Source organism: Lontra canadensis, unplaced genomic scaffold (assembly GCF_010015895.1).
Source record: "Lontra canadensis isolate GAN:19392208 unplaced genomic scaffold, GSC_riverotter_1.0 scaffold6, whole genome shotgun sequence".
Taxonomy (NCBI): domain Eukaryota; kingdom Metazoa; phylum Chordata; class Mammalia; order Carnivora; family Mustelidae; genus Lontra; species Lontra canadensis.
In genome coordinates, this window is record NW_022631000.1 from 6,827,311 (window position 1) to 6,850,456 (window position 23,146).

Consider the following 23,146-nt stretch of genomic DNA (forward strand, 5'->3'; position numbering starts at 1 on the left):
TAACAAAACTCTGTATCTTCATATTAAAGATACAAAGTAGATGTGAAGTGTAGCCCTCTCTATGCCAACACAGAGCACACCTCGCACCTCTTTTTTTTTAATTTGCAATACAGAAAACTTTGTAAACAGATTTAATGATGATGTAAGTCATAATCAACTATTTTAATTAATCCTTCTGAGTTTTTATCATAAAATAAAAGAGTAAAACAGGGATTCCTAATCAAGTGATAATCAGGGCTATTAATATTGTAACCTTTAATTAAATATACAAATTCATAGCAATAATTTCTAAAGAGAGACAGATAGCATTAAAATCAGTAAGAATGTTTGTTGTAATAAGGTACTTATAAATTCATTTATGTCAATATATATAAAAATACTGATGAAAGTGTAAGTCACACCATGTTTTTAATTGATGCATAAAAATTAATCAAGAAATTAATTTACTATGCTTTTTATTATAAATCTGAAAAAAACTACAAAAACTATTCGATGTACAGGTCTTTCAAAAAAATGTTTTAAGTAGTTTTATTTGGTATTATCTTCAATAGGAAAAGTCTTCCATATTTCTTATGACCTATACTCTAATGAATTTCCATTTTCTTCTCCTGAGTATAAATTTTATACTACCATCTATTTGGTCACTGTTAAGGTTGATTTGTGTCCCTTAAAAACATATACTGAAATCTTGGGGCACCCGGGTGGCTCAGTAGGTTGAGTGCCTGACTCGTGATTTTGTCTCAGTAACGATCTCAGCATCATGAGATGAAGCCCAAGGTTGGGCTTGCACTGGGTGCAGAGTCAGCTTGAGATTCCCTCTCCCCACCCTCTGCCCTTACATGCCCTGCCCCTCCACCCCATCTCTCTCTCTAAAAAACAAATCTTAGCCTCAAGTCTATATTAAATGTGAACTTAAATGTGAACTTAGGATCTTTATAGATGTAATAAAGTTAGGATGGGATCATCAGGCTGCGCCCTGATCCAGTCTGACTGGCGTCGTTGTAAGAAGAGGGAAATGGGGACACATAGAGAGGGATGAGAACACCCTGTGAGGACTGAGGCAGAAATTAAAGTTGTGCTGCTAGAAGGCAAGGAAAGCCTGGAGCTGATGAAACTGAAAGGGTCCTAGAAACTTCTGCCCTAGAGCTGAAAGGAGTACAGCCATGCTGACACCTTGATTTTGGACTTCTCAGCTCCATTAGTGTGAGAGAATCAACTTCAATACCATAAACTGTTGTTCTAGCCACTCAGCTTGTAATATATTTTTATGGCAACCCTAGGAAACTAATATACTCGCATATGTTTGATTACATAGGATTACATGATCACATGTTCACAGTTCAGTAATAAATCTATATATCTTTTCTTCAACGGTCCCACCAAACCAAGCAGCCTCGACTCTATTATCTGAATCACTGAGTACTTCTTGTAATTCCCTCATAGGTGTATCCTAGCTATAATCAGCACATCTATAAACGATTGATGTATAAATGCAAATTCAAACAAGAACTCATGTTCTAACAGTCAGCTTAATGAGACAAAAGATTAATATTAAAAATAGATTTAGAAAACTGAATATTTCTGAACCACTTTATTTCAAAATAGTCAAACATGAGTACTATTTTATGACCTACCCAATTAGTGCTGGATGCTAATCTGTTTGGATTCCTAGAACTCCACTTTGTTACATTACTGGAAAAAAAAAAAAAGGCGCTTCTTGGGTTAGATTTCCAAGCATTCCTCAGGCTATATGATTATTACTGCAGCTTGTCTGTTTTATAAACAGACTTCAATTTAGTTTTTTAAGAAACTGCCAAAGGAGCTGTCTTTAACTAAATAACAAATCTGCTGCTTGAAAGACATCATTCATCAACCTTCTTTGTTGGGAGTATTGTTATTATGAAACTAAAAACAAGCATTCTTTCTTGAGTGCTTCTGGATTTTAATTACCAAATTTGAATGTCACCAGATATTTACTGAAAGGAAATCATCAATTTTAATAAGCTGCCTTAAGACGGAAAAACATAAAAGGTATTCAACTGTAAAGCCAAGTTCACTTGAGTCCTGTGAGCTGGCTTGCTGTCTTATAATACAATACTTATTGCTCTCGGGAATTTGTAAACATTTAATAAACTCTAAACTGGAGGGAGAAAAAATTCTCCAATTATAAAATCAAAATATATGTGTATAATATATCATTTGATTTGGAAGGAACTTAAATAAATTGCAATAAAATTTTTAAAGGCTAATAAATCAGGAGTTATTTAGAGGCTGCTTAATATTAAAATAAGGCAGGGAAAAATAAAATAGAATGAATCAAATGTAAACATTTTATTTAAAATTAAAAAACAATGAATTTAGTTTTAAATTATATTTAATAACTTCTTTAGATTTTAAAAATATACTCCAAAGAAGAAATTGTTGGCAAAACCCCTTTCACTTTTCACTCACATGAAAACTAGTAAGAAAATTACTTCGTATCTACTTAGCAAAAGCAGCATAGATGTAGTAAGTCATAAAGTCCTTAACAGCCAAAGATTCTTCAAGCTCTCACCTGCCCACTCTAACAGACTCCCCTTGTTTAACTCTGAAAACATTTGTCTAACTAACTTTCTTATGGTCTCTCATTTCACAAGTGTGTTAAGAAATAAGCCCCTTCATTTCCAAACTTTAGAAAAGTATATTCATATCTCTCAGATGCTTAAAAATATGAATGAAAGCATTCTTACCAAGACTAAATAAATTTTCTAGTCATTTATGATAAGTCAATCTCAGGAAGATGTTTAAGTTTTCTAAAAAAAAAATTCCATCTCCTACCTGGCAGACACGGCTAATCAAAGGGTTGACTACTATTTGTCGTCTCAATCCAAGTTACATATTATTTTAAAATATCAAACATTAATTTTTCAGTTCCTCTCACCTTCCATCAAAAAGAAAAAAATTCTTAGAATGCAAATGTTGAAAAATTAAACGGCAACTGAATGTTTATACTGAAGTACTTGTGTTCAAAAAAATCAGTAACCTATTTTGATGTATTTAGAGGTCATATTTTTCTACTTGCATCTTGTCCCTTGTCCTCATGAAATGCAAAAGCACTATAATTTCCACCACTGATAACAAAAAAAAAACCACACACAAAAAAAGGAGAGAGAAATAGAAAGACTAGGTTATTTTTTTTTAATGTCAGATTTTTCTTTAAAGAGTATAAACCATTCCCTCTCATGCATAAACAATAGATATTTCATAAAATATATGAAATATACTGTAGAAAATATTTATAAAGGAAGACATAACTTCCCTAAGACTAATTTTCCTGAAAATGATTATTATAATTATAAAAACAGCATTTTTACTAGAAACTACTACTGGATTTGAAAAATTATTTAATAGACTGATATGGCAACAGTAGCCTTTAGTTTGAAACAAACTGCATCTTTGTTGATGATGTTGAAATGTCTGAACCAAAAAATACTGCGGCCATCCAGAAAATAATTTAAAAAGACTGAAAAAACATAGATTGGAGTCAAGAAACTAACCAAGGCTACAAAGAACACTTAGAGCAGAAATGGCATCAGACCATTCAAAGTTACTTCTTTCCTTATCTCCTTCTCGCAACATATAGAGCTGCCTATGAGAAAATGTAGAACTTAATGTGGCATTTTAAACAAGGCCATTAACCTGAGAATTCTAGTAATAATGAAAACTATTACATGAAGCCCAATTTGTGCATATAGGTAGGTCTCTTTACGATTAAACTGAAAACCCAGAAGGAATTTCATGACTACTTCCATGACCAATGCAATCAACTGAATTTGCATTTATAGAAATTAAACATCTAAACTGATACATTATTATTTGGCCAAAGCCACGCTGGTATACGGGGTATCAAGAAACCTAAATAGGCTTGTTTGCAGTTTTGTGTTTTTGTTGCTCCTGTTACTGTTGTTGCTGACACTTTTTGATTCAACTTTTTAACTTAACCATGTATCTTTAAAATATCAGTTCCAAAGGTTCTTAGTACACTCTCTCATAAATTATAGCACAGGTATAAACAGCGAGCATAGTGATTTGTAGTCCTTTAGAGGGAAAAGCACTTTATTAATCTAGCAGGTAATACATTCTTCTTTGTTCAGTCAAATGGTCAGTGGAGAGAAAGATTTTTGCCTGATACTCCTGAATGATTTTAAATAAAGACTAGCATCTTCCAGGACTAATTTTTCTATGTTGAAATACTTAAAAAAAAATTCTTACTTGGAATGCATATTATTATACAAGCTATGCACACTCTGATTTTCTACAATTCATGTGCATAAGGAATGGTCCAGCGGCTTTGAAATGACATCAATAACACAACAGCATCTATGTATTACTTTTCGGGCATGATTTTTTTTTTTAAAGCCTTTATTTTCTTGACAGATAGGCCATCAAACCCAGAGCTATTTTTCCACCTCAGTTGACTTTTGGTTTTGTTTCAGTGGTTGTAAACCAGAGTGTGGGAGGGGAAAATGGGTTGTTGCACTCTGGTTCACTGAAGCAGCTCTGAAAAATGGAAAATCTGAGTATCCTCAGGCCATCCCCTCTGGGTGTTCTAAAACAGTGTCCCAAACCTGGCCCTGCCGAGCAGGTGATTATCGCATAACTTTTTATATGAAAGAGTAAATTTCACTATTGAAATGGTCAACTGATGAAACCGAATCTCTGAAGAAAGGCCCCCTCCTGTCAATTCTACATTTGTTAGCAATAACTACCTTCACACTCATTTTGACTCTTGCCACTAAAAATTTAAGCCAGATGATAGAAAGTTTCACCTCTCTTCCGTGCTTGAAACTACAGATTCTCCCTTCTCTACGTGACCCCCAGGCTCAATCCCATACATACACACAAAAACCTTCTGTGTGCCAGAAATCGCTGAATTACTCTTCCCAAAAAGAGCAGCTCAGAATGGTTTAGGCGTTCAGCTGGAGATGCACTAACTTAGTGTGAGGTTCAATTCTTTGTAGGAGGGAGAAGGAAAAAAAAAACAAGAACAAAAACTTGGGAGAAGTGATACTAAAGAAAAGGTTCACTGTAAAAGTCCAGCAAGGCATGTAGCACGCCTCTCACCAGAAATCATCATTCCACCCATCCTCAAGGAAGTTTCCACAATGCCTATGATACCTATTTCACTAGCAAATAAATCCATCTATATTTCTACCTCCCACCTATACACAAAAAATACATTGCATGCCATGGCTATATTTTTTTCATTTATCCTTCTATTTATGATATTTGTCGCATTTCTGTGAAATCGCTTTAAAAATTCAGGTTATAGGGACACCTGGGTGGCTCAGCAGATTGAGCTGCCCTGGCATCCCATGGAAAAATTTTATAATATTCCCAGCAATCAGTGCATCGTCCATATTCTATAAAGCTTATTCTACCAAACAGAATACTTTGTTGCCCACCATAAGAATATTCTAAGAAGTTTCTTTTATTTTCTATAGAGCAAAAGGTCCCAGAGTTCCATGTACAATGGCACACTTTAGCCTCACCTTGCATTTAAAATCCTAAAAGTGAATGTGTAAAAACATATTACTACCAAAAGAAACATAAATCAAAATCTATATCCTTGTTATGGTATAGCAAGAATGGTCCATTATTATGAATTCTGATTAAACATGTATCAAATGTAAGTTCTACATAAGAACAGCTGGTCACAGAACACTATCAGAAAATGAACATGGATGACGGTAAAATTCATTTAGGAATATGCTATATCAGCACAGAAACTAATAAACTTTGTCTTACAGTTGAATTTAGGAGAGTGACAAAATTTACTTGGACACGTAAAACAAAGAATTTATAGAGTCAACTCAACATGATCGATCAGCATTATGCAATCTATCATCATCTGTGGGAATCTACCACAAGCAACCAACATTTATAGAGATTCCCTCATGATATGCTCCCACATAAAAAGCCAAAAGTATCAAAATATATAAATGGTAATTACATCGACTGGGTTAGAAAATGTTTTAGGTTTCTAAAGAAGTCATTAGAGTGGGGTACAAGCTTATCACATATGACTACATCCAATGAAAATACTTTATCTGATCAAATTCCTGGACCGAGAAATTAAATGCCTTCTCACTAACCTGATGTCCTAATAAGTGAAATTAAATGGATTTTTTTGCTGGTTCATGAAGAATTTCAGGGCTACTAAATTTGAATAAGAAGTATAAATACAGTCATAAAACAACCTGATTTTAGGGCGCCTGGGTGGCTCAGTGGGTTAAAGCCTCTGCCTTCGGCTCAGGTCATGGTCCTGGGGTCCTGGGATTGAGTTTCGCATTGGGCTCTCTGCTCAGCAGGGAGCTTGCTTCCCTTCCTCTCTCTCTGCCTGCCTCTCTGCCTACTTGTGATCTCTGTCTGTCAAATAAATAAATAAAATCTTTAAAAAAACCCAATAACAACCTGATTTTATTAAGTCACTGGTAGAACTACAAAGTAAAAATATAGTTTCAAACATAAACAGCTGGCCTCCGCATAACCTGGGTCATTCTTGAAAGAACTGTAAGAAGAAATAATCACTATGATATTTCTCTACTTTGCTTCTGATACCATGTGGTGATTCACATTCCTCTTGGCAGTCCTGGAGAATCTAAGAGCTTTAAAACTAAAAGGCAACTGAAAGATTCACCACCTTCAAGATATGTACACTGTGATCTAAGTATATTAAATGAGGAGCCTATAGTTATAATTGGGTAGACATTTATGATTATAGAGTTCATCACTAATTTAGAGAACAAATTATAAATAAGCAAACATTTATGCCATTTTACATCTTGGCAAAGGGTTTTTCTGTGTTTGATTTTTATGGTTTTACTCACTCTGGGTATTTGTTTGGCTGTTATTTACAGACAAGTTCAGAGTCTATACACCTAGATAACTGAATTTGCTATTATACAACCCCATGTTTTATCAGACTACATGAGGCTAGCTTTTCTGACCTGAAAGAAAGATTAGCAGTTTCTTGGAGGTTATCCTATATGTAAAGAAACTAAAATCTGGAAAGATTAAGTGTCTTAAACTAAAATCCAACTAACCTATATTAAGATAGTATGAATTTTAATTAATATTTGTTTTCAAATGTAGAAATGTAAATATACTATCACTATCAGTGAATATTCTAGATAAACTTAAAATATCCCAGAAATGGAAAACTACTTTTCTTCATTTGATTTAAGATAGGTAATGAGATGTAACATTGAAATAGCCAGACAACAGACTTTAAAGGGGAGTCTCTAAGTCTGGAATCCTGGCTGGAAAGTAAAGATTCAGTTGATATCCCTCCAGTCTTTGCCACCCCTGTTCAGTTTCTCACTTAACAGTCAAACCATGAGAATCCAGTGTCATCTCCCACCCACACCTATGACATGCACATATCCAGTCAAGACTGTGTCTTAAAGACAGTCCCACCAAGACCAAACACTGGTGCATGGAGAGCAACAGGAATTCTCATTCATCGCTGGTGAGAATGCAAAAACAGTATAGCCAGTTTGGAAAACAGTAGGAGTTTCTTACAAAGCTAAAACACGGGCTTACCATAAGACCTGGCAGTCATGCTCCTAGGTAGTTACTCAAATGAACTGAGAGCTTATGTGCACATAAAAACCTGCATATGAATCTTTATAGCAGCTTTATATATAACTGTCAAAAATTGGAAGCAACCATGATATCGTTCAACAGACGAATGGATCAACAAACTGCAGTACCTCCATGCAATGGAGTATTCAGTGATAAAAAGAAATGAGGTATCAAGCTACAAAAAGACAAGGGGGAACCTTAAACACATACTGTTAAGGGAAAGAAGCCAGTCTGAAAAAGTTACATATTATATGATTTCAACTGTATGACACTCTAAAAAAGGAAAAACTATAAAGAGAGTAAAAAGATAAGTGGTTGCCAGGGATTCAGAAGTTGTGGGATGGAGGTGGGGGAGTAGAGGGGCAACGAACAGGCAAGAGCACAGGGTATTTCTAGGGCAGTGAAATTATTCTATATGATACTGTAATGGTAGATACCTGACGTCATATAGTTTGTTAAAACCCACAGAAAGAGTGAATGCTAATATAAACTTTGAGCTTTAGTTAATAATACCATATTAATATTGGTTTATCAATGTATCACACCATGAAAGATACTAATAACAGGGCAGTAGATGAGAACTTTGGAGTAAGTTTTCTGTAAACCTAAAACCACTCTAAAAATGAAAGTTTAAGAAAAACCAGGGTCTCATGAAGTAGCTATTATCACAAAAAAAATTAAGTAAAACTACAAGGTTTAAGTAACGTGAAAAGCAAATACACAAATGCAGTATTTCTTCTGCAACAAAGATACTGTGACATTTATGCTGTGAAGCCAAAAGCCATGGAAATTATGAGCTTACCATTAAAAACAATAAAAGTTGAAACATTCTTACCTGTCCTGTGACTGTTCTTCATACATCCGCTCCTTGCCTTCTTTAAAGAGTCTTATTGCCCGCTTTGACTTTTTCATTAGACTATCGATGTAGATTTTAAAATATTCATTCTCACTGAGTTGGACGAGTTTCTGGTTGTCATCATATTTACTCAATATAAGTCGCAAATGCTGATATGTATCAGGTAAAATGTCAAGTATATATGGTGGGCTATTTTTCAACTGAAGCTTGGGATTTTGGCACAGTCTGACCTAAAAAAGAGATAAAAATAAAACATTTTCATAGGAACCACAATAATTCCTTTCACAGAAAAGTTAAGAAATATATCAAACTCTATTTCTTCATTTCCCACAATGTAAATTTTCATTTAAAACTACTATCTCCAATCTACAAACAATTGGTAAATATCTGCATCCCTCTGGATACAATTAAATCCAATTTTCTTCTCCTCCTATTCATTTTTTTCTATGATACACCTTTACTTTCCCCCTCTAAAGTTTTCATTCTCTCTTCTACAATATCCCGTTGTTCATGGCTTCATAGAACTCCAGTGTGCTAAGTGTTGTACACTAACAGTCTCTTTTTTTTTAAAGTAAAAATTGGGAAATGGGCCTCTTCTGCTGGCAACCAATGTCTCACATTTAGATATTATCCAACTACACTGAACTCCCAGCTAACCTTTCATAGATTTTAATTAACGTTTTGGTATTTTGTTCCTGAACTCTGAGGAGAATAAAACAAAGAGGTGCAATTTTAATAACTGAGTTATTAAGTAGTAAATGGGTGTCAGGCCCAAACAAGTCTCTTTCTCCTCCCCACATTCTATCTCGTGCCTATAAACATGTGGTACCTAACGGTTCAGTCATTCCATCAGGTGCCACCCAACCACTGGGGCATGTAGGGCTGCCTGTATAACTAAGTGTAACTTCTGCAAAAAGTAAGTTAACCCATCTTGTTCCTACCCCTCCAATCAGGGTTTAGGGAACCACCCAATCACGCAATTTTTAAATGGAACCATTAGATACTGCACAGGAGCGTCCAGAGTGTAAGGGTACACGCACATGCATAAAGGCAGCTTTCCTGAGAAGCCCATGAAGCACAGGCTTGATGGTCCCTCTAAGAGCTCGTCCTCTTCTGAGGCCTTCATCATGTATCCTTTGTAACACTTTCAAGAGCAAGATATTCTAAACACAATTGGCTAAGGTTTCTGACTTTTTCCAGTAGGACTTCCCTTTCATCACACTTAACCTCCTGCTGTGGGTGTTTTTCAAATCTGGCTGATGGGGATTTGAGTTGGAAATAATACACTGAGTGTGGCTTTGGTAGAAGGTATGTGAGATGCCCAGTCGCTTCTGGAGCTAGCTAAAAGGCTGCCAGCAAACGCAGTAAGAGAATGGATTCGGGAAGACTTCAAGGCCCATGGAGCAGCACACAGCATAGGAGCAGGAAGATCCAAATTAGATTTGGTCATTTACATGTGTCCAGAGGTACCCAGGACTGGAAACATACAGGGCAATGAAAGAGAATCAAAGTATAAAGTGTACAGAGTCAAGATCATTTCTCTGATGTTTGTGGATTTATCAATGTTTAAAGATGTATAACTTGTGTCTTATTTATCAGTCTAAAAAGTTCACCTTCATACCCAATTTTGTATTTATACTTTTGTATTATTTTTCTTTAAAAGGACCTCTCCAAATTTCAAGTTCAACAAAACATGGATTCACCCCTGAGTGCTCACAGAAGGGCCTGGGCCAAATAGAAAACAGTTGAACAGTAATAATTTCAAGAACCACAAACACAAGAAATCCAGGAAACAACAAATGAAAAAAAAAGTATTCACACTTACGAGCACACTTGCTTTAAGAAATAACCATATGATTTTTGTGTGTGTGGGGAAAAAAATCTGACTCAAACTCTCAAGCAACAGTCCTTAAGTTAAGACAACCATTTCACACATTAACAGAGGGCATTATATCTTCCACCTTGCTATTGTATACAATGTAGAAGTATCTAGCATATAGTACAGATGTGACAAATGGATGGCTTAGTTGATTCTGCAGAATACTTCAGTACATACACACACATAAATCATATTATTATATTACTGCCTTATTTTCATGATTGAATATACTAGTGTTCAAATCAATAATCCAAAGGCACAAGCAAAGATTAAATATAAGAGTATTTAATAGGGAAGATGCCATATAATTAATTAAATAACACCAAATCATGAGAAAAGTATAGTTAAAGGGGTTAATAAAGCTTTTTACCTTCTTTCTACTTTTGGGACTTTGATATAATCAGAGAAGCTCATTCTGCCCTAAAGACTGATGAAGTCTCAAATATGTCAATGATTTGACAAATCCAAACAAGATACAGTTTTTTAATTCTTAAAACTGTAAGATAGTATCACAAGTATATACAAATTGCAAAAATATCGCCAGCCACATCCTACAGCAGGCACAGTTTAATCTCAGCAACATAAAACTTGGTACAGCATGTCACAGATTGATAAATTATTAACTTAGAGTTAGGAGACTAGGCAATTTCAAATTAATTTCGTCTACTGGTGAACATTTAACTGATAAAAAAAATTCTCTCAGGTATTTTCTTCAGACATTCCAAGTAAATGTTCTTTAACAGATTATTTTAAGTGTAACAGATTTTTAATTTACTATTCTCTACGTGAGCTTTTTCTCATTTGCTTTATTTGAATTGTAATTCTATCTGGGCATTTATTGCTTTAGTTGGTACAACTGTTTGCATAACTACTATATACCAGGTACTGAGCTTACTGCCAGGAAATTATAGATGACTAGAACATACTTCCTCCCTCAAGGAGTCTGGCAGAAGAGGCCTAGTTCCCTATAATTAACTTAGGAGCAATGTAATTCTTGCTCTAAGGGATCTTTGGAAAGATCCTGTCCAATTCATTCATTTTCAGATAAAGAAACGAAGAACTACAAAGATTAAGGGACTATTAAAAAATCATTAATCTAACACAAGAGCCTGCATCTTCTGAATCTCAGGCTGATCTTCTTTCTAACTATATCGCAACTTAATTAGAATTAGGCATATAATTAATGATCCCTGGCTAACCTCATTTACATTTTTATTTTTACACCATTTGCAAATTTCCATGAACTTCAGGACCCATTTGTTAATTCTATAAATGTTTATGTGTCAGGCATTGTTTCAGGCCCTAGGGAATTCAGAATGAAATAAATCACAGACCTGTCCTCAAGGAGTCTTCCAGTGAAAAAGACAGATGGCTTAAAAAAGAATTACAGGACACATTAAAGGCTTTAATGGAGGAGAGTACAAAGTGCTGGAGGAGAAAAGCAGCAGCTCACTCATAACTTGCCATGAGTATCAAAAAAGGCATACCTACATTTGCAAAAGGAATATTCCAGGCAAAAGGGTGGGCAAAGGCTTGTGAGGCACCAGAAAGTAGAGCAGAAAGAAAAGAGTTAATGAAGTCATTCTAAGGGGTGAAGGCATAGGGAGCCTGCAGGTGAGTGGCACAGGCAGATTTAAAATGAGCTAGATTCCATTCATCAGGGCTCCTATAGGCCACACAGTTTTCTAAATGTGCCTTCAGGAAAGTATAACATACAAGCTGAACTATGAAATGCTGCTGAGTGTAGAGTTCATCAGTTGGATTAGTATTAAACTCTGTGATTTATGACAACTCCTGCCCAAAACGAGTAACTCTGCACCAGGACTGACTTCTAAGCAGGTCAAATTCAATTCAATAAATATTTATTGAGTGCCTGCTATGTGCAAGGAACTGAGAAAGCCAGAGAAAGAAAAATTGCTTTTCTAAAAACAGTATGTTAAGGAGAAAAATCAAGCTCACCACAAGGTTCGAGTTCAGATTCAAATGACTTAGATGTCTTCTAGAAATATCTAAGTTGCTCCCTAGAATGCAAGCGGTTCCTAACACAGAAAAGCTTTAAAAAGAACAAATCTCCAGTCATATTATACAATAACAAACTTTGTAGGGCATCAACTAGTGCATAAAAGGATTGGTTCATTAGCAGGGTTACTCTTCACTCTTGAACTGAAAGGCAAAACACTTAGTACTGAATTAGGCTACAAATTCCATTACAGTCATTGAGTCAAAGGATTTTAGAGCTAAAGAGAACCTTGGAAATCACAATGACCAATACCCTCCTTTTGACAGAACAATATTAAAACACAGACATGGAACATGGCTGAGTTTACTGCTCAAAACCCTTCTGTCTAGAGTTGAAAGTCAGGCGCTCTCTCCTTAACACTATGCAATTGCCTGTTGTATTTGTTTAAATTTATTTAGAGATCTTTAAAGGGGCCTCTCTATACATGTCTTTATCATTTCACACACATAAAAATATGTGTCTAATCTATACATATACTATATATTCACATATGTTAAATATATATTTGACTATATCAAAGCAAAGGCACAAATATAAACACAGGATTTGTGAGTGCTGTAACTTTCAAAGCCATTAATTATTCTTGGAACACTCCTGTATTTAAAGATTTTCCCCACTGTGCCTTAATTAGAACTTCTAGTCAAAAGTTAACAAAGAGGTATTAGGTCAGCTAACATATTTCTTAGGTTCACCCCAGCCCCTGAAATGTATGAAAGAAATTCTACTGAAGCAAATGGAAACTTCAACAGTAAGGAATGGTACCTAGACTGTAACAGACTTTCATTATAAAGCACACCTCACTTCATGGACGATGCAGTTATATTAAATCAAGCAATGTACCCACGAAGTGAAATACCCCATTTTTCACAACAGTATGAAAAGCTTGAAAGAATCCCTTGTCTGTTCTCTTCATGTAAATGTTTTAAGAGGTTCCTTATTGCAATTACACAAAGGATATTATTATGATAAAAAGCATCCGTGAGTTCTTTGAATTCTTCCCACCTTAATTTAGCAAATCATCTTAAGTACATAAAAGTATATACATGTATACAGTATAAAATGTAAAGAGTATAAAAATAATATAAAATTCTTTCTACATAAAATATTGGGCAAAACAAGGTTAGCCTATAAAATTGGTTATGAATCTGGTATATTAATTAAGGTAGGATTTGGGCCAACTACCAAATTATTTATGGTTTTCAATGAAGCTTTCTTTAAAAGCTTTCTTTAAATATAAGCATCATTAAATAACTGACTAGCTGTAATTAAAATATCAATTTTCAATTGTGTGTTCATATCAATTGTGTGTTCATTTGTTCACTATCTTCCTTCCAAATGAAAACTGGTCTTCCTTAAAAGTGGAGACATATCTCTTATTTGTCTCTTTCCTTCACCTAGTGTAGAATTTTGCATAGAGTAGATGCAAAATAAATACCTGATGGCGGAAAGAAGAACTTCTCAGAAGAGAATACTACAAATAGGAAAACCATACCTATAGTGAATAAACCTAAGTGAGTACAAAGTTTCAAGAATTTGATCATATCAAATATTAGAAGGTAAAGAGCCTTTTGATTTCCTTCTCATGGAAAGAGGAAGAATCATTTATTCCATAGAATGGTATGCTTGAATCTTCATACTATGAACACAGAGGCTAGAATCGATCAAACCTAGGATTTGGTGCTACCATTTATTAGTTTTCCAACACTGGGCCAGTTTCCTCTTCCAGAAAACTCAGGATGTTATGATTCTCAGAAGAGGAAATGTAAAGTGATCTGCACGGTACGTAGCACACAGCTGGTACTCAGTACTTCTTAGTACATCTTTTCCTTCTTTATTTTATATTATACCACATCACGGTAAACTGCAGACTTTGCCAACATATGAGAATCAGACCAAGGGCACTGACTGCTCTGCTGGGGATCACTAAGAGTTCTTTCAGCTCCTGAAATTCTTCATACTACCTGCAGCTCTGTAAAAGTCTGGAGTGTTTTATGCAGGAAAGCAGCAAACAGTAAGAAGCCCAGGTTGGTATTCCTGATACGGAATTAATACATCAGCTGTACTCAGCTGATGCAGTATCTAAACAGGCAGAAAGAACATTTAGTTTAATAACTATTTTTGTTATTGCTATTGGAAGATAGCATGAGTGAGCTTAACAATTATTTAAATATTTGTATGTTAAAGTGCTAAAAATTTGGTCAGTTATATTCAAAATGCTTCCTTCATTACTAGGAAAATATCAGCAATTAAAAAATACCAAACAATAACAAAAGCAATGACAACAAAAAACCAACTTCCCCATATGCCCAAGCAGAGTAGATAAAAATAGTATCCTGACATCATTTAAGTCACAACATGTTTCTAAAATGAGCTTAATACACAGGATAAGAACTTACTTCCATCTCCATGTTTTACTTATTTGCCCACTTAACTGCTAGAAGACTGATTAAAAGGTATATTGTTTATTCTACAATATACAACTTTAAGACGTGGTTTGAACATTACAAATGTTATTCCTTAAATCACTTCCTTACAACCCAAAATAAAATTTACAAATTCTCTCAAAACTCTGTAGATTTTCTTACTTCCCTCTTATACAAGTAGCAATTAGTTATCTACCAAGGTTTACTCTTCTACTTGTACTTAGCCTTTTCCTCCCACACTGTAATCTAGGATGACACTTTATTAATTACTTCTTCTACCTTTACATTTTAAATCACTCCCTATCTACATACCTCTCCTCAATCTATAAACCTCTCCTGTAGCACCACACACACACAAAGTTATGCTCTGCTCAAACCCTCAAGCTATCTCTCAGAACTTCCTTTTCACCAGTTGTCACTTAGAGAACAACTGTTAAGTTACCCACACATTCTTTTTAATCTACCCCCATCATGGAAATGAAACTATTCTGAAAGGTCAACGATTGGCCTCTCTTCGTGAAATTCAGCGACTTCTTAAATTTTCATCCTGCTTGGTTTTCTCCACTTGGACTTGAATCTGGTTTTCTCAGAATTGGAAACTGTCTCCTTAATTGAAGCTGTCTCTACCCAAGAAATCAATCTGCCCTAATTCTTTTCCTACCTCTCTCATTGCTGTTTTTTGCGGGATTCTCTCTCCTTCTCTGCCATCTAATTATAACTACAACCCCATACACAGACAAAATGCCAATCTCTGACTTTTTCTCTAACTCTCATCTTCTACTCTACATTGCAAATCTCTAACTGGTCTACAGCTTGAAATACTACCTCTGTGGGCATATCTACCAAACATATGTCCTCAGTTTCAACTTCTCTCTTTAACTGCACATTCAACTTTCTGATTTCAAAATGGATTTCGCTCTGGCATGTCAAACTCAACATGGCCCAAAACAAACTTATGCACCAGCTCCCAAGCTTCCTCTTTTTCTTACTATGTTCCTTATCTCATTAAAAGCATCACCGCCTTCAGGCTAAAAACCTCGAGTCACTTTCACTTCACCACCGTCTCTTTCATCCTCTATCTCTAAAGGGTCACCCGCACCTGTAAATTTTACCTCCAAAATGCCCCCCACGGGGCGCCTTCATGCCTCGGTTGTTAAGCGTCTTGCCTTCCGCTCTAGTCCTGATTCCGGGGTCCTGGGATCAAGCCCCACTTGAAGCCTGCTTCTCCCTTTCCCACACCCCCTCCTGCTTGTGTTCTCTCTCTCACTGTGTCTCTCTCCATCAAATAAATAAACAAAATCTTAAAAAAAAAAAAAAGCCTCCCGCATTTGAACCTACGCTTGCTAAATTGACTCTCAATTCTCTAGTTCAGCCCTTCATTCTTTCTTGCCCAGTGTGTTTTAATTCTTCTTGACCACTACTCCTACTTTAAAGTTTCTTTTCTCTTAATCCATGATTTGTAGAGTCAAGAGAATAATCGACCACAGCATAGCCTTGACTGTTTTTCACACTCTGCTCAAAGATAATAACACTTCTCTTCTACCGAATAAAGTCCAAACTCCTTGAAAGAGCAGAAATCCTCTTCACCTGTCTCTAACTTACCTTCTCAACAATCTCCCTCTACCCACATTCCTTCAGCCTGTTGTATCCTACACCTCACTGGAATCCAAAACATCCTTGAAAGAGTAGCTGGATAACACCTCTACCAGCTGCATTCCTGATCAACCCCTCAGCCCCCACAAGCACATCCTCCCCAACCATATCCTACGTCACAGCACTTTATTTATACCCCATTACAGCCTTATCGCATTCTAGAGTATGCAGTACACACTCTACTACATAGAATGGAATGGGTGTTTACAAATCTCTATCTTTCCATAGATGGAATTTGATAAATGAATGGTGAAATCAATAGATAGCGTATAAAGCAGCTTTGAAGAAAAGAAGAGTTGATTTAAAATCTGAATGGTAAAGATTTTATGAGAGTTGAAAAGATGACTCACTGATTAAGGCTTCTGTTAAATGCGTGTCCTAAGTCACAAGGATAAACCAAGGTACCTTGGTAGGATTCCTTTAATCTTTTATTTTATAAAAAATTTTCCCTAAAAGGGGAAAGGAGCAAACTTCAGGATCACTCCACTTAGCCGAGCACAAGCTCAAAATCTCAGTATTAAGCAAAACTGTTCAGACACTGTATGTGTTATTATCTACCCAAGTCTAAAAGTGCCCATGATTCTGCTAACGTAGAAGAACTTCACTGAAGAAAAGGAAATACATGAAGAATGATTCAAATAAATGATATTCCCTATTCCAAGGGCCCAAGGATAGTGACATCTCAAACCCAACAAACATAAACAAGAGGCTTCCAAAACCTATGCTTTATCCCACATAAAATATTTTTCAGAGGTATAAGGAATTCATCTTAGAAAAGAATATCGACTATTATTTGTTAAAATAATATATATTATATATATACATATATATATATATATATATATATATATTCCAAGCATCTCTGATTGACAACCTTTAAAAAAAATTATAGCTGCAGTAAAAGTATAAAGATGGAGAATGAATTACACTCCAGCCTGACAAATGTACTGAGTGTACTGAGGGTAAAAGGCAGGAAAAGGGTATTTGGCATCATCACTTTTTAAATGCTTTTAAAAGTCTTTCAATAATGTAATTTCAAATAAATGACAAGGACAACAAGAGAAAATGTAGGCAGGTACTCAAGTCGCTTTGCTCTTCGGCATCAATTAATTCTTTTCTAATTTCCTGAACATCCGTGTAAGCTCAGTACATTCAGTATCTATTAGATGGAAAACTGTTCCTTCCACTTTCCATCACCTGGCTAAGGCGCTTATGAAAACCAGGCTCAGGAACCTCACATTAATAAATTATCATTTCTCCCATACTGATCAGCAGTCCTTTCCTTACCCTCACCTCAGCATTTCCAACAAGAGTACAATAACGCTGTTCCTAAGGGCAGTGCCCAGCAGAATCCAGACAGGCAACTGTCTGAACAACAGCCAAAAAAACAAGGAGGTTCTTCTTCACGTTGCCCCCACTGTACTTCCCATAGGTCTGTATTACAGCCTTGTCCATACTACATGGCAATTACCTAATAAATATAATATAATATAAATAATAGATTACCATTTATATGCCTGGCTGTGATGTCAGTGTCTGAGTTCCTTGACACGTCAGAGGCCGAATTATACATCTTATCTAGCTTTGTATCCCTAGTAACAAGCACTTAGTAGGAACATAGTAGGCCCTCAATAAATGTTAGGTGTTTAAGAAACCCACCTCTGTAATAGCTTTGGAATAGATTCCATATTTCAGGTACATCTGAACCTGGATATATATTCATGAGTAATAGCTCTGTCACTATATCAGATATCCAGGGACCAGAAGAGTTTGGGGTTAGCTATTGACTTAAACTGACACATAGAGCCAAGGACAGAAAATATGTCTAAATGGGATGCTTTGGGATATGCTACATCCTTTTTCTCAATAAACTGATTTTGGGTTACAGAATACTTTACATCTCACCAAAAAACAAACAAACAAAAAAAAAAAAACAAAAAAAACCCACAACTGAGTATTGACTCTCTCCTACGCTCAGTGACCGTATATAGAAGTCTGCCCTCTGAAAACATAACAATTAGTTGGAACTGGAGTCTCGGTTGACTGTTTTAAATTCTAGATGCCAGGGAATGGTAAAACTACACACTTACTGGGAATTTCTACTACAGTCTGGGACTGCATCATATCCACTGTAAAATAAGTTCTTTGATTTAGTAGGTAACTGCAACATACTGAACTTAAAGTTCATTTCATATTTATCCTTCTAAGATCTGTCCTTGTAGAAGAGGCTTCCCAAAGAAAAACATGCTAACTAAACACCTAACCCTGCCTATCACGTAACTACCAGAAGGACTTGAAAGATACTCTTTTCTGTTATTCAGAAGCTAAACTCAGGCTATTGCTGTTAGTTTATAAAACAGGTGATATGTCAAGAGATTAACATTTGGACTCATAATGAATATCCTGATGTAATCACCAGGACAATGTTGAGGTGATGAACCACTTCCTTCACCACTGACAAAGGGAAAAAAAGGGTAAACACATGTGAGGGACACTTCTGTATTACACAATTTAATAAAATATATTTTCAGTTAGTAATTATCAATGTCTTTTTACTACTGTGTGGTAGAGTAGTGATGAACACGCTGAGGTCTTTCATAGCGATTCATGTGATTTCCCTCCACAAAGCCCATGAATGCATTCATAAATGAACACAATTATTTTCATTCTTGACAAATAATGAAGACAAAATAAGAAAAGCCATTCCAATGCACCTTTGCCAACACCCTTACCACATTCCACTAGTAGAGACTTTCATTAATAGTTTTCCTTATGAGTCAGTTTTTCAATTAGAGAGGCTAAATCCAAACTCACAAAGAGTTAGTAAAATAAACAATGGCAGAGGCTTAACTATCAAAAACCATCTATTTCACCATAACCCATGGTGAAATAATTAAAAGTGGATAAAACTTATGTTAACAAGCAGTTACAAACCAAAATTATGAATATATTCTTTAATGTTTGAAAAACAAGGACTCTTATATTAACTACAGCTCACCTCTTCCTGATACCAATATTTTTTATTTTCTGTGCTAACATTCACACATAAACCATAAATGTACAAATTCTGACCTCTTGCAGAAGGGAATGGGGAGGGAGGGGCAGCTCCTTGATAGAATCTGACCCATGTGTTGCCCACTCATATAACAGGTATAGGGAAAAACCAAGAATTCCTTCTCTTATGCCCAACTAATGACTTAGGTAATGAAAGTGACCTTAAATCGCATTCTCTTTAAAATCAAAGACAGTTACTTGCGCCTGCTTAATATATGCAGTTCTTCCCACTGCAAACTCCTCATTCTCAAGTATCCAATGCTAAAATCCAAACCTGACCTCAACCAGCAAGTTGCAATGTTCTGACACTATGACATCATTCTGTCTGGAGCATTTTAATATCACAATTTGAAAAAATTGGAAGAAGCTTAAATAGGTCACAATGAAGCCCAAAACTACGGATATTTATCTGGCAAAATTTTCTGGCTCTGCATTTGGCACCACTGGACCTAGAATGGTAAGCCTATCATTCATCTATCCATCTGTACTATACATAAGGATAAATGAAAATAAAGCAAATCTTATCACCTTCCTGTGCCACTAATACCACACTGACAGTGGCTTTTTGTGGCAAATATTCATACACACTTAAAAGCCAAAGTAAAGGCAACTGCTACTATATGATTTCATGGAGGCTTTAGCACATCCCTACAGAGGATATTTTTTTAAAATTCCATTTCTACAGTCACAAAATATCAAGAGCCCTGCATCAACTAAATTCATAATTAGCCCCAAATATCTATGAAATGAAACCAGATGGTGCTACAAACATTTACCAATATACATGGGATGGTACTAACTGCTTCAAAACCAAGAACTATTAATTCTGCACAGCAGCAAGCCACCTCTTAATCATATTTATTTCATAATCCTACTTAGTAAGAGAGGACACTGACAGCTAGTTTCTCAGTAGTCTCCAGTAAAATATTCAGGTTGCCTAGACTTCTCAGGGTACTAATATCCAGCTTGACTTCTTCTTGTAAAATTATTATTCGTCTGAAAGCAACATGCAGAAACCACAGAGGTTTCTGATACTCTCAGCCCCCCCCCACCTCCATCATAAATTTTCCTTTCACAATAAACAATGTGCAATCGAAAAGGTTTCCTGTTTCAAAATGGAATAGATGAAAGAAACTGTAACTCTACATTAACAACAACAAAAAGTTTCTTAATGAAGATGAATTCTCACAGATGGAAATGGAAACTCTCTCAAACGCTGCTTCCCCACTTAAGGACTAATCTGGTTCTTCCTCTAGTAAATACTCTCAGCGTCATGCACTGTGGTTGTCATGAGTGGTCCCTCAGAGGGTTTTCTTAAAACACTTGTTTGCACTCGTTTGTTATTTAACAGTAATACAACTTCACATAAGACAGAGCAAATACTTCCAAACTATTCTATGGCCATGTACTAACAAAGAGCAGCCAACAGTAAAAACTTTGCATATCTGAGTCATATAGAGGAACTTTGAACCTTGAAGAGTAGGACAAAAGGTAAAAAGAAAACACAAACAAGTCTTTGCTCTGAATCCAACTTTTTAAAACACACAGAACAGATGCAGGAAAAATGGTCAATCCAAATCAAAAGACTGTTGCCATAACAATAATTATTAATTAATGGTAACAATAATATTAATTAATGGTACAAATAAAACAATAGAAGAAGAAACCATATCCAGGGCAAATAACAGGCACAAGCATACAGAACTTACCACTTTGTCCATGAGTTTCCAAGTTTTCTCAACAGTCCTGCGATCTGCTGCTGCTTGCTTAGGAGGTCCAACTGCATCTTGAATAGCATCAATAATACCCAAAATCCGTCCTTTTCGGGGGTTTCCTCCTCGACCACCAGGGTTTCTGCCATTCATAGAATTTGCCATCTGGAACCTTAGTTCTTTGAAAGGCAGATTAAGGAAAAGAAAAAAAGAAGTTAGTTGGTCATGAAAATGTTTACCCAGCAGAAAACTGAACAGGTTAATTTGTACCCACTACATCCTCCACCAGTGAGAACAAAATCCAGTGTCCCAGGTTCAACTTCTCAATAGCTATGAATCTGCACTCTCAATTTGTACGCACAACAAACAGTAACCTTAGATTTGCTTTTGGAGCACTAAGAGTTAAAGATGTATCCTTCTCGAATTTCACCTGGCAAAGTCTTGATTAATACCCAACTCATAACCAAAAAAACCAAAACAACAACAAAAAAACCATCCAAAACGAAACAACTTACAAAGGTTTCCTCCAACTAGATAAGAACACAATGTTCTCCCCATGCCTGCCTTAATCTCAATTCAATGTATACTAGAACTAAAGCTCCCAGAAAACATTTTGAGAGCCTCACTTGAAAACCTCACTTTCACTCTCTTAGATTTCGCCGAGTTATATAAATGTGAAGATTATTCTACAAGAGCGCAAGGGACATAGCTGTTGTCAACAAAGGCTTAGAACTTGGATTTTCCCCGCTAAAACCAACAAGTACGGATAGGGGAACATGGACACACGAATACACAGTTCTTAAACCAAGGAGTTAGCCCCAAGTTAAGAGCCAAATAAACCAACAAACAACCCACTAAAAAAAGAGGGGTGAGAACCTGACAAGCGCGGACACAGAAAGGAGAAGAGTGTTCACTTATTTTGCTCCTTTCCTCTCGTCTCACGCAAAGGGAGTGGGGGTCCAAAGCTTTGTTTCGGGACGTCTGTGTCCCCTCCTCGTTCAGGCCCCTCCCCTGCCACTCTTGGACCTCAGCTCGGGGAGGAAGGTGGACGCAGAAAGGCCAGAGTACCCCCTCGCACCTCCAGCGCCCGCAGACCCGTCGGTCTTGGGCGCCCCGCATTCGGCTCCCCGGCAGACGCACCCCACCCCCCCACCACACACACACCCGGGATGTCTGCAATCCCAGCCGCCCGGCTCCCTTCACTCCCTCTCCCTCCTCTCCCGGCCCAGCCCGGGTTCCGGTCTTTAAATACCCCTCTTCAAACTGTGCCGGCCGCGGCGACAGCAGCTGGAAGCCAGGGCTGTCCCCTGTACCTCCGTGTCCCGCGGCTGGCTGCCCCAGGGTCCCCTGGCCGGAAAGAAGCGGCAAGCCTCCCCGCCGCCCCCTTCCCTCCCGGCCTTTCCCCGCCGTAGCTATCCAGAGACACGCGTGTGCGCGGGTCCTACTTTACACGCACGAGCCCAGGGTGCGTGGGTAGCCAGGGTAGGAGTGTGTGATCGCCGTAAAAGCACGTTCCCGAGGAAGGAGCAAGCCCGAGCGCAGGCCACCGAGACGGGGAAACGCAACAATTACCGTCAAGACCAATCCACGCCCGCTCTCCCCTCCCGCCCGATTCTCGGGGAGGCCGCGGGACGCCGCAGCAGCACTAGCTGGAGGTGGAGACCACTCGCTGGACACCCCACCCCGTAGGATACACACACATAGAGACCCAGGAGCGGGGCGGAGCCGAGGGGCGGGGCCGCGCGCCTCTAGGCCAATCCCACGCGCGCCTTGCCCTGCCCGACAGCGGGCGGCGCCAATGGGCGGGAGGCGGCCGTCCTTCTCGCACTACCCCCCCAAGTCCACGTCTCCCACAGTACACAATGGCACCAAAGGAAGGCCCGCTCGCGGCACGTCCCAAATAGAAAGAGACTCGGAGGGAAA

General features: G+C 37.1%; 1 protein-coding gene across 5 annotated transcripts in view; it reads right to left on the reverse strand.

Moving 5' to 3' along the window:
* Positions 1-22,934, reverse strand: part of CBLB (Cbl proto-oncogene B) — a 215,759-nt gene extending 192,825 nt beyond the window's left edge. For 2 of the 5 annotated variants that reach the window (XM_032852100.1, XM_032852099.1), the window contains exons 1-3: positions 22,796-22,933; positions 21,221-21,402; positions 8,462-8,712 (exon numbers count right to left, since the gene is read on the reverse strand). In XM_032852100.1, the coding sequence (XP_032707991.1) occupies positions 8,462-8,712; positions 21,221-21,388 (419 nt within the window). In that variant the 5' untranslated portion in view covers positions 21,389-21,402; positions 22,796-22,933. Of the gene's footprint in view, positions 1-8,461; positions 8,713-21,220; positions 21,403-21,738; positions 22,196-22,795 lie in introns of those variants that run through there. The other 3 variants (XM_032852101.1, XM_032852097.1, XM_032852098.1) reach the window with 3 other exon arrangements.
* Between the last annotated feature and the right edge of the window lie 212 nt (positions 22,935-23,146).